Source organism: Cynocephalus volans, chromosome X (assembly GCF_027409185.1).
Source record: "Cynocephalus volans isolate mCynVol1 chromosome X, mCynVol1.pri, whole genome shotgun sequence".
Taxonomy (NCBI): Eukaryota; Metazoa; Chordata; class Mammalia; order Dermoptera; family Cynocephalidae; genus Cynocephalus; species Cynocephalus volans.
This window is the reverse complement of record NC_084478.1, coordinates 84,028,982-84,041,821: the sequence shown is the minus strand read 5'-3', so window position 1 is coordinate 84,041,821 and position 12,840 is coordinate 84,028,982. Positions and strand designations below refer to the sequence as shown.

General features: G+C 43.7%; 1 protein-coding gene across 2 annotated transcripts in view; it reads right to left on the bottom strand.

Annotated features, from left to right (window-relative positions):
• The window catches only part of UPRT (uracil phosphoribosyltransferase homolog), a 50,105-nt gene extending 37,953 nt beyond the window's left edge, over positions 1-12,152 (bottom strand). Inside the window, exons 1-2 of one of the 2 annotated variants that reach the window (XM_063084036.1) lie at positions 12,116-12,152; positions 11,593-12,013 (exon numbers count right to left, since the gene is read on the bottom strand). In XM_063084036.1, coding sequence (XP_062940106.1) covers positions 11,593-11,978 — 386 coding nt within the window. In that variant the 5' untranslated portion in view covers positions 11,979-12,013; positions 12,116-12,152. Of the gene's footprint in view, positions 1-1,195; positions 1,244-11,592; positions 12,014-12,115 lie in introns of those variants that run through there. The other variant, XM_063084037.1, reaches the window with a different exon arrangement.
• Between the last annotated feature and the right edge of the window lie 688 nt (positions 12,153-12,840).

Here is a 12,840-nt window from a genome sequence, read left to right as displayed (position 1 = left end):
CAGCATCCTGCATTCATCGATGTAACCACTGGGCTACATCAGCAGCTGAGGCTCTCTCCAGCCATCTTACCTTAGCCAAGGCATCGGCTTCATCATTTCCTGGACTGGCTAAGTGGAAGTGTCCTGTGACATGGGAAAGAGTTACTTCTTTCTCATGCCCCAATTCCCATAAATCTTGCCACATGGCTTGTCCCCACAGGGGTCGGTGGCCTACCATCCATTGTTGATATTTCCAAGTAGGAATCCAGAGGGTTAAACCTTTGTACACAGCCCAGCTGTCAGTACAAAGGTTAATGGCCCAGGCTCATTTTTTATCACCACCCATATTGCTCTCAATTCAGCCCACTGACTGCTTTTCCCTGTGCCATTTTCATACCACATGGTATCTGTTAAGGGCTGGACAGCAACAGCTGTCCACGATGCTGAGGGTCCCATGCTAGAGCCACCTATATACCAAGCCTGCTCTGTGATAGGTCTCTGTCCTCATGGAAAAGTGTAGCTTCCACCTCCATGGGTAACAGTTGCATCAAAATTTCCTCCACAACCTCTACTGGGCCTAGCACAGTTTGCAACTATTTGGACAGAGGACTCATTGACACAGTGCTCCTTTGTTCTATATATGCTCCCCATTTAGACAGAGTGGGAATCTGAGTTACACCCGTTTTAGAGTTAGTTGCCCACGTGTGCAGCCAACCTGCTATGGGGTATATCATCCTTACTAGGACTTTGGCAGTTCCTGTGATATCTTCAGTGGCTATCAAGGCAGAATATACAGCTACTAACTGCTTTTCTATTAAGGTATAACGCACTTCAGTGCCCTTCCAGAGCTGAGACTGGAGTCCTACAGGTGTTTGGAATCGATCCTATCTCTGCCACAAACCCCATTCTAACCCCTCCTGGGTTATATGTACATCTAACTCAAAAGGCTTGGTGGGATTCACCACTTGTAAAGCCTGTACTTGCTGTATTGCCCTTTTTGTAACCTGGTAAGCTTGTTCTACTTCCTCAGTCCAATCCCAGGGGGCTCTTTTCTTTGTCAATGCATATAGTGGGCTTGCCATTTGTGTCACATGGGGTACAAAAGCTCTACAATACTCCAAAAGTCCCAAATATGTCTGCAGCTGAGCTATCATTGTGGGTCGAGGGTATGCCTGTATCTTATCTATAATAGCTTCTGGGATGACTCTCGTCTTACCTGACCAGACCACTCCCAGGAATTTGACTGACAGCCCAGGTCCTTGCACTTTGGCTGTGTTCACAGCCCACCCACATTGCTCCAAATGACTTAACAGTGTCGGAGCTGCCTGAGTTAAATCTGTAAGAGAATCAGAGGTTAGTAACACATCATCAATGTAGTGAAACACTGTAACCATGCTGGGCCTAGTTCACTTGGCTAGGTCCCCAGCCACCAAACCATGACAGATGGTTGGGCTATACAGATAACCTTGGGGCAATACTTGAAAGGTCCACTGTCTTCCTTCCCATGTGAAGCTGAACTGATCTTGGCTATCAGCCAAGATTGAAATAGAGAAAAAAGCATTTGCAAGGTCCAATACATAATGATAAGCCCCCAGCTGACTCATCAACTGATCCATCAAATTGTGAACTGAAGGCACAGCTGCATGCAAAGGAGGCACTACTTTGTTCAGTTCTTGATAATCTACAGTCATTCTCCCGGTACCATCAGGCTTTTTCACTGGCCATACAGGAGCATTAAATGGGCTCTGAGCCGGATGAATAATCCCAACTTTCTCTAATTCCAATATAGTGGCACTTATCTCTGCATGTCCTCCTGGTAGGCGTTACTGCTTTACATTAACTATACATCTTGGCTTGGGTAACACCTGTGAGTCATGTTTAGCATATCCTTGTAACACAGGCTTTACTGTCCATATTCACAGCCGAAACTCTCCAACTGTTGTTTGCAGGTGCAAACCATAAAGTACACCCATACCCAAGATGTATTCAGCTATGGGGAATATATATACAGTATACACATGAGGAGGTAATCTTTCTGTGCCCAATGGCAGTGACACAGCTTTGACTTTAACAGTCTATCCTCCATAGCCATCTACACAAACTGTGGCCCCTGGAAATCTATCTGGATTGCCATATATCAGGCTACATTCTGTGCCTGTATCCACCAATGCCAAAACATGCTGCACATTTGTCCTCAACCAGTATATTGCCAATTCAACAAGAGGCGTTGGTCCTTGCCTGCCCCCCAAAGACGAGTACCTTGGCCTGCTCCCCAATTGAAATGGAACAGTTCATCCACTTCTTCGGGAGCAACCAAAAAGTCCTTTAAATCCACTGAGTCTACCTTGCTACCTGTTTCCTGATGTTTGGTGAAACACTGTTCAGGGCACAATTGCTGCCACAAGGCAAACAGAACTGCATTTGGCTGCTGGTCTGTTTTCTTCCTATCAACCCCTGCTGCAAGCAAGTCAAGCCACATCTACTTATGGCTACTCTTGCTTTGTCCCTTCAGGATAAAATCCCTAGTATTTCTTGGGGGTTTGGTCTTAGCCACCTTCCGGACCTCTTTTGCTTGTCTTCTATCCTCTACTTCACCCAAGCTGGCTATCGTGGTCGTCACCTCATGTATAGGACGACCAATGTATGGGGCCAGTATGGCCATCAGTGACTCAAAGGACTTTGATGGGGCATTTTGCAGCACTATGTCTCTCATGCTGCCTGCAAAGTTTTCATCATCTGGGCCACGAGTGTTCACATTAAACATGGACTGTTGCATCCCCAGCTCCCAAATGATTTGGACCAACTCAGCATACATTTGCCATTTACTAACAATCTTTGACAGTTCTCCAGCATTTGCCCACATGGTTTGGCCAGCTGCATTCACCCAGTCCATCAAGGAGTGATTACCTCACCCTTGTGCAAAGCTGTAGCTATTCTGCAGCTGCTGCCTCAGGGATGGCTATATGGTAATGGAGGCCAATGTCTCCACCTCACCAGAGCATATCACACTATCCACCCCTAGGTCCCATAACCACAACAGCCAAGCAGTCAGGGTCTCCCCATGTTTTTGCCTGAACTGTCTCCCCAAGTCAACCAGTTCAACCAGGGTATACAGGACATAGGTAGTGAACTGGGTCACCTGTGGATCGCCCACCAGTTGTCTGTCTCATCCCATAGGCTGCTCGTGCCTCAATTTCTTGTGTACAACAGGTCATGCCTGGAAACACATGGTTTCCCGCAACTCACCACTGGGTTGGTCGTCTTCCCTAGTGTGAGAGGCAGGAGTGGCCAGTCACTGCATGTCATCCTCCAAGACATTTATCCGTGCTTCCAACAACTCTGATTTCTGCTGCAAATTTTGATCAGTTTTCAGCATAGTTAGCAGTAGCCAGGCTCCAGTCAGCAGAAAAGTGGTCACCGGGCACCACATGCTCAAAGATAGCCACATTTCCTCCCCCTCCCAAGGGGTTTCTTATTGTAATACCTGGTCTATGCTGCCTTGCAGTACAGTGTGCAGCAACCAGATCCCAGTCAACAGGAAAGTGGCCATAGGGCAGAGCATATTCACAAGTAGCCACATTTCCTCCTTTCAAGGGCTTTCGGCTCCTGCACCTGCTCAGAATCCTGTCGCAGACAACGCCAATTGTTCGGCTATGGCTAATGTCAGAATCCTGCCAACTACACCAATTGTTCAGCTACAGCTAATGTTGAAATCCCACACCAGCTATGCCAAATGTAGAGCTGGGGCTCTTGTCAGAATCCTGCCAATGTCGCCAATTGTGGAGCTCTTTTACCTGCCCGTAATCCTGTACCAACTCAGCCAATTGTTGAGCTAGGGCCGGGTCTGGAGCTCAAGCCCATTGTCCAGACTGGGTCACAAACCCTTCACACACCAGGCTGGGTCACCAGACCCCTAACGTGCAGGTCTATGAGCTAGGTAACTGGCAAACAGGTCCTTGGAAGCTGTAGGTTGGAAAGCATGGCTGCATGCCCAGTGGCCGCCAAAGGCAGTAGTCAGCCAATGTGATGGCACTGCAAAAGCGCACTAACTCCACCCACACACAACCTGCCCACAAAGACTGCTGCACCACCCCCAACCTGCCCCAAGGCGAGGGGGCCTGATTAGATTATTCTATTTTCCCAACAGTTTATCTGAATTCAAATTTAACTGAGTGTCCTGTATCTTATCTAGCAACCTAAGTTGAAGAAGAAGAATTAAATGGACTCAAACTCATCTCTAACATGTTTTTTTTGTTTTTAAGCAACAGATTAAAGGAAAGTGGAACATAAAAGCTTTTCTGGCATGTTTAGGCCAAAAGAATGTTTCATTTAAAGTTAATGCTTATTGAAAGCTCTAAACACATAAGCTCTACATCCACAACTACTTTGTTATTATGTGATCGCTAAAATAAATAGCCCCAAAGTTTTCCATAGCATGCAGATGATTTATAAATGATTTCCTCCTCCCTTCACCATCACACAAATAAGCCCCTAGTGAAGTAGTTGGAGCAAATCTAATGCAATGTGTAAAGTTTTAAAAAGCAAAAATGGCTTTTACTACCTGCCAGGTGCAAGTCAACAAGGCCACAGCTCTTTAACACCTCCTCAATAAGCTCATGAAATAGAGTGCCAGTAATTATTTACTTGCACCTCAAAGCAGAGTTCAATGAAAATATTCAAAATCAGGTAGAAAAACAAGAAAAACTATCATTTTCTCATTATCATGGTTGCTACATTAATGCCTTTATATGCCAGACACTGTTCCAGGCCAGATCCTCTTTCTGCTTCCTCGGGGTCCAGCCTAGTGGATGAGACACTAGGATATTGTTTGGTTGGGGTTATTGTCGGAATCCTGCCAACATAGCCAATTTTAAAGCTATATGACTACGCCAGTTGTCCCGTTGAGCCAATAGCTACACTAATTGTATGGCTAGGCAATTCTTGACTAAAGCCAAAACGTTTCATTATTTTAGTTATACTAAGTTTCCATTTTTATTGTCAGTGCTAGGGCTCAGATCCTTCAAACCCATTGTACAGACTGAGTCACCAGACCCCTCACATGCCAGGCTTGGCCACCAGACCCCTCAAATGCCCATAGACCCTTCACATGCAGGTCCACGCTGGGTAATTGGGACAGATCCCAGGAGCCACTGGAAGACAACATGAGTTCAGTCCTTAGCAGTAGCAGCAGGAGCAGTAGCAGCTTATAGCAGCAGCTGCAGTGGCCTCTTGGAGTATCCTGAGGGCACTGGCAGCAACAGCTTGCAACAATAGCCTCCAGCAACAGTAGCAGCGAGGGCCTCCCTTTGGCTCCCCTGGAGACATCCTGGGGGCAGTGGACCCTAGGGATCAGATCCACTCGTCCTTTATACTTAAGTCCATAACCCAGGACACCTGCACAATTACATTAGACAATACATTAGACATGCACAATTACATTAGACAATAACCAAGGAACACCTGGGCACATGTGCATATTTACATCAAATGCTTGGCAAGATTCTGAACATCTGAGGGGCCCTGACCATTTTCCTTCACTTTCCCTACAGATATGCTCAATAAATATAACAGAGGCCTGTATAGTTTAAAGAGGCAACTTCTTCCCTCCTGCCCTAAAGGTCAGAAAATTCATATGGGAAACACAAAAAAACCAAAAACTGGTCCATGTTTTAAACAATTTTCAGGTCACAGTTTTTTCTGTGGTGGGCATTTGGTTTTGTACAAGTTGAAAAGTTCTGAGATTCCTCCAGTCATAGGGTGATGCCAGACCAGGCTCTCTAGGCTGGTTCTGTTAAGTGTGTGGAATCTCTGGCTCACCCTACACCCCAAATCCAAAGCCAGGCAAATCACAAAAGGGAAACTGACCATTCCCACAGACGCAGTGGCCCAGCCTGAGCATAGCATAATTACCTATGGTGTTTATAAAGCTACAGATAGTCGGGTTCCACACAAGACAATGCTAACAACCTCTAAGGATGGGGCCAGGCACTTGTATTTTTTTTAAAAAGACTCCACAGGCAATTCTGATGCACAGTTTTGGTTAAGAACATTACGTTATTTAGTCAGATGATTCAAATCACATTAGACTGCACTCACATTAGGTTTGCAAAGGATGTTCATCCATCCTGAGGTTAACTGTCTGCTCTCCAAGTGACTTAAAAAAAAAGTCACAAGGCTGAATGTGCTCCTTCACAATCACAACTGAAATACTCTTGATTGCTCAACTTTCTTCCAGGTAGCCTTCTGAGGCCATGCCAAAGCCCCTCCTAGGATAAGTATACAGGAAACATTCCACAGCTCACAAAATAACTTTAATATTTCAGGAGACAAAGTGTTGGGAAAATATAAGAAAATGGTCACGGCCCCTCAGATGTTTAGAATCTTACCAAGTATTTGATGTAAATACGCACATGCGCCCAGGTTTTCCTTGGTTATTGTCTAATGTAATTGCGCATGTGCACCCAGGTGTCCTGGGTTATGGACTTAAGTATAAAGGACGAGTGGCTCTGATCCACAAGGCCCCCCGACCCTGGGATGCCCCCAGGGGATCACGGGGTGGCTGCTACTGCTGCTGGAGGCTGTTGCTGCCGGTATCCCCAGGACCCTCCAAGAGGCCGCCGCCACTGCCACCACTGCTGGATCTGCTGTAAGCTGCTACTGCTGCTGAGGACTGAGCTTGTGTCATCTGTCAATGGCTCCCAGGATCTTTCCCAGTTACCTAGCATGGACCTGCATGTGAGGGGTCTGGTGACCCAGTCTGTACAATGGGTTTAAAGGATCTGAGCCCTAGCCTTGACAATACAAATGGAAACTTAGTATAACTAAAATAATGAAACATTTTGGCTTTAGTTATGAAACTGCCTAGCCGTACAATTAGTGTAGCTATTGCCTCAACCTGACAACTGGCATAGTCGTGTAGCTTGACAAAAAGAAAACATAAAACTGGGCAGGGAGGATGATCTTTTAAATACACTGCATAGCCTTAAATTTGAGGTCATGAACTATGTTCAAGGGAAAAGTGCCTTAGTCTCAGATTTTGCTGGGTTTAGTACATAAAGGAGGAAGGAAGGGAAAGAGGTGTGGTTTAATCCATTGCAACAACAACAAAATTCCAGAAATGAAGGAGTCATTTCTTTTCCCAAGTTCACCAGTAACCTATGTATGTATGGCTGAGTAGATTATCTGCTCATTTGGTGTTTAGATTACTGCACTCTCAAAAAGAAACATTTCCATGAAATTTAATAATAAAACCATGTTATGTTTCAAATATTGTGCATTTCAAAAAACCAAAGGACATTTTAAATCAGTAAAGACAATGTTCTCAATCTTGCCTGCTTTATATAGACAACAACATGCAGTCTTTCTAGCTCAACCTCCTTTTCCCCATGCCAAGGTCAATTCATAAAGCAATCCCTTCACTTGAAAGATACTAAGAACCAGGAAAAATAAAAGAAAAAACATGTACTCCAATGGCTTTTATTATCAGACTGCTCTATAGTGCACATACATGCTGTCACGTCAAAACAGAGGAGAACACAGCCCCAAAGAGAACAGGGTATGATAACTGATGGTACCTTCCATAACTAGACCTATATAAATATAGCTCCTCTTAGCATAGGCACTCCACACCAGTACCCTAGAGGTGCTGAAACAGGTTTTGTCTGTGTGAGGGGGATGACAATTTTTTGAAGATAAAGAAACAAGAGAAATCCTCTGTTAGATTCAGTTAACAAAAACAAAATCAAAAGCACTGTCCCCAGCTTAATAAGCATCAATTCATTATCGAAAATTGTAGTGGGTATTTCTATACTATATCAAACAGAATAAAAGTTATCTAGGATTTCCGAGTACAGTACTGATTTTCAAAATAAGAATGTAAGTTCTATGTACAGTTAAATCCCTTTTACTGTCTTTTGAAAACTCAAGAAACCAGTACAGAAGCATGCACAAATCCAAACATGAAGGCTTGAAATGCCTAAATGTGCACAGGTCTTCATAGTATATAACAAATGTTCACAGACAGTATCTTGCTGTAGACTCCAAAGAGCTCCATGAAATACTGCCAACATCCTCATTTTACAAATAATAAAGTTGAAGCACAGACATGCTAAACATCTTGCCTAAGATCAGTCCTCTGGATCTTCTGTCTCCTTCCAAACTCGAAAAAAAAAAAATTACACTTACACTCAGGTTTACTATATAACCCAGGCTTTTCTGAATAATGAAGTATATAATGAAATATAATAATGAAGTGATTATAATCAGGTATTAATATTGTCACGTGAATGCTCAATGTCAAAGCTCTATAGCAATGGTTCTCTTTGTGAAATCTAATGAAAGCTAAGGAATCCTCACCTCACAAAAAAGACACATATGCAAATGTTCATAGCAGCATTATTAATAATAGCCAAACAGAAGAAACCCCTCAAATGTCCATCAACTGATGAATGGATAAACAAATTGTGGTATACCTATAAAATGGAATATCATTCAGCCATAAAAAGGAATGATATACCGATACAACGTGGATGAACCTTGAAAACATTATACTAAGTGAAACTAGTCACAAAAGAACCACATACTGTATGATTCCTTTTATATGAAATGTCCAGAATAGGCAAATCAATAGACAGAAAGTAGATTAGTAATTGTTTAGGGCTTTGGGTGCATTGTGGGGAAATGGGGAGTGACTGCTAATGGGTAAGGGGTTTCTTGGGGTAATGAAAATGTTGTAAAACTGACTGTGGTGATGGTTACACAGCTGTGAACATACTTAAAAACAGAATTGTACACTTTAAATGCTTGAATTGTATGGTATATAAATTATATCTCAATAAAGATGTTACCTTAAAAACCCTTAAAATGCACATACAAGTAAAATCTCTCAGATAATTTCTGAGGGTTTACTAAAGCCTTGAATCTCATCTACAGGTGCAGTGGGGTCTTGGACCCAAGGTTAATAACTCCTGCTCTACAGAAACAAGAATCATCATCTTTTTGTTTTACAGATAAGTTTTATTTCAGCTGCTCCCACCATAACTACCTATGCCTCTTATTTTTTAAGATCACTACTTCATCTATTAGGTCATATAACAACAGCAGTTTTTGATATTGATTCATTAAAATCAGTTAAATAGTATATTTTCATAAATATAATTTTAAGGTCTAGAAAGAACCTTTAGCAATTGAGGGTCTATTATTTCCAAGCCATGGCTAGAATTCAAAAATGTAAAAGATTCTGCCCTCAAGGAGCTTAAAATCTAAAAGAAAAGATAAGATCTATACACAAATAACAATATACAAAATAGAAAGTGAATCTTGCACTAAAAAGGCCAGAGATGATCAGCCAGGAAGAACAATTAAAGGAAATCTTCTTGGCAGAGGTGCACATTTAATGCTGAGCTTGACCCTGAAGAATAAGTAGGATCTGAACATGCATAGAGGGGATATAGTAAATCCCAGACAAGAGCTGAAGCGGGAATGTTTCAGAATAGTTACTAGGCGCCATTAAGAAAGGCTTTAATATCAAGTTAAAGATGCTGCACTTTATTTGGTAGGCTCTGAGAAGCCAAAGAAGTCTGCTGAGTAGGGCAGTTACGGAATCAAAGCTGTACATTAAGAAGATTGATTGTACAGTAATGTGTGTGTACATGTGGAAGAGAGAAAAACTGCAGGCGGAAAAACAAATTAGGAGCCTACTGTAATAGCAGGAACAAAAAGTTACTAGAGTCTGATTTAAGGAGTGGCATCCTGTCATTCATTAGCCATTTTTAAAAGATCAAAGCATGCCCCACCACTGAAAAAGGAGTGTTTGACATGCTATAATACTCATTTACAAACACATGAAAAAATCCTCAACATCTCTAGTCATCAGGGAAATGCAAATTAAAACCACATTGCGATACCACCTCACTCCAGTTAGACTGGCTATAATCAAAAAAACGGTGAATAACAAATGCTGGCGAGGGTGTGGAGAAAAAGGAACACTACTGCACTGTTGGTGGGACTATAAATTAGTACAACCACTTTGGAAAACAATTTGGAGGTTTCTCAAACAACTACAGATAGATCTTCCATATGATCCAGTAATCCCTCTTCTGGGTATATATCCAGAAGAATGGAAATCATCATGTCAGAGATACCTGCACTCCCATGTTTATTGCAGCTCTGTTTACAATAGCCAAGATATGGAACCAACCTAAATGTCCATCAATAGTTGATGGGATAAGGAAACTGAGGTATATATACACTATGGAATTCTACTCTGCCACAAAAAAGAATGAGATACTCCCATTTGCAACAACATGGATGAACCTGGAGAAACTTATGTTGAGTGAAACAAGCAAAGCACAGAGGGATAAATACCACATGTGCTCACTCATATGTGGGAGCTAAGAGAGAAAGAAGGAAGAAAAGAAAGATCACAGTAGTGCTGTGATCCAACAGAGGGAGGGAACATTCCTAGGGCTACAAGTTGTAGTGGAGGGGAGTAGGGGAGGGGGAGGGAGGTTGGGGGATAATTGGGAGGGGACAAAGGGTACAAAAGTAATTTCTGGTAATGGGTATGTCCCCAGTATGAATCTGGCCCTAACATCATGAGCAGGAGGGGGGACAATCAGCTTTGTATCTCATGAATATTTGTAATAAGTAAATAAATAAATAAATAAATAATAAAACATTTGGCATGATCATAATCTGTGCAACCACCACCACCTCTGCCTAGTTCCAAAATGTTTTTATCACCCTAAGATTAAACCCCATACCCATTAAGCAGTTACTCCGCCCCCAGCCCCTGGAAACCACCAGTCTGCTTTCTGTCCTTATGGTTTGATCTATTCTGTATGTTTCTTATAAATGGAATCATACAGTAAAAAAAAATAAAATAAAAAAATTAGGTGCTGCCAATTAAAAAAAAAAAACAGCTGTAGCTCATCATGTTACATATTTCCCTTTACAAACCCATCTACAACATGGGTTTAGAAATTTCAAAACCAGCATTTTAACATGAAGTTTTGACTACATTGGTTTGTGGGACTAGAAGGAGCCAACGGATCTTTAGGCTCCTGTAAATTTACAGTAAAATAATCTCGACAAGAGTCGGATGATAAGCTTTCATGTGACCAGGTATACTTAAACTCCAACACTAAAAGACATTAGACAAAATGAAATATTTGCAGTAGCAAACACTAAAGGGTCAAAGGGCCTGTGGATCACAATAGGATTTCCTTGAAATTGCTTTATCTCCATTTGTGAGCCTGAGGTGATTGGTGGTAGGGCATAACCTTGGGTAGTAACCATTTCTGGGTTATAGATTCACCACCATAGCTTAGAGACTAAGAAGAAGCCACAGGCTACCTAAAAGGATTCCTCCCTACACAAAGCGAGGTTAAACACTGGGTCTAGGAAAGAGAGGGTTGGAGGCTTGAGCCTTATGACACACACTCACCCGCCCCTCACCCCCGCTTTCCCGCTCCCCGGAGAAAAGGCCCTATCGCAATCTGCAAAGACCAGTTTGCCAAAGCCAAGAACACTACCCAGTAGCCCTTTTACTTCCAATCCCCGCCCACCCTCTGAAAAACCCCCCACCTCCCTTTCCCGTTCTGCTTGGTTTACTTGTCCCGGATGATGGTCTGCAGCTCCCGGATCTGATCATTCATAGGCAGCAGCTTAAGCTGCGCCCCGATCTGCCGGGAGAGTTCGCAATCGCCTAGGAGAGAGTCGCTGGCTGGTGCGTCATAGTTGCTACTGTCATCGCTGCCACTGTTGCTCTCTGAGTTGAGGCTGGCGCCGCTGCAGGCCTGAGAATCCCGCTCGGCCGGCACGCTAGAATGGGCGTGCCCAGCGAGGAGTGTCAGCTTGGCCACGGAGGCGCTGTCTCCCCCGGCATGGTCCGGGATCGAGTCACCAGGTCGCGGCGGCTCCGGGCTTGCGGTTGAGGCAGAGTTTACTTGCTGGTTGTGACAGGGCATGGAATCCGGACACCGTAACTTCGTGGCCATACACCGGGCCGGGCTGTCTCCGCTGCTACCAAACGCTAAAGATAAAAGAGAGCGGAGAGAAGGGGCCGATGCTCACGTGCTCTCCCGGTCGCCCCCGCCTCCTCAGAACCTCCCTCTAACCCCAGCTGCCCTCTCACCCCTAGGCTGCTGTCCTTTGATTCCGCTTCTGTACTCTGGCCCACGCCCGCCCAAACCAGACGTACTTCCTGCTCATACACCCTATTGGCTTTTCTTCCTGCCACTCTGCGGCGCACAACTTGTTAACCCTTTGAGTCACTCCTGCTGCGTGGGTTCCTACAAGTAGCCAGGCAGACGCAGCGAGGCCAAGGGTGCCTGGTTGCGGGGCGTTCTGGGGACCCTAGGGCTTCTGCATTCAGAATTTTGATTGGTAGAGCCAGGAAAAGCTGGCGATGGAGGGTAATGAGAAGTGATTACACACGTAAGGCCCATGTTTTCAGACTTTGTGAGTTGGCAGAGAAATAATACCTCAGTAACTCCATCTTCAGTTAGCTTGTCTGTGTAACTGAAGGAGGAAGTAAAAATGCCTAGCAAGATGATGAAGAGCCTGTCCTCCCTCTACTAGCTTCCCAAGTGTGCTTGACCCCTAAAGCTTTTCTTAGCTTTATTGGTTGGGTCCTACAGTGTATACATTACCATGGGGATTCTGAGAACATTTCAGATCCACTATCACTTTATTTCCTTTAGATAACTTGGAAAGATGCTTTTTTTAAAAGTATGTGGACTCACTATAAAGGCCTAAGGTAAGAGTACTTTTCAAACATCAGTGTGTATCAGAACAATAGTAGAGTTTGTTAAGATGCAGGTTCTCAAGGCCCACTTTTAAGATTCTGAGTCAGTAGAT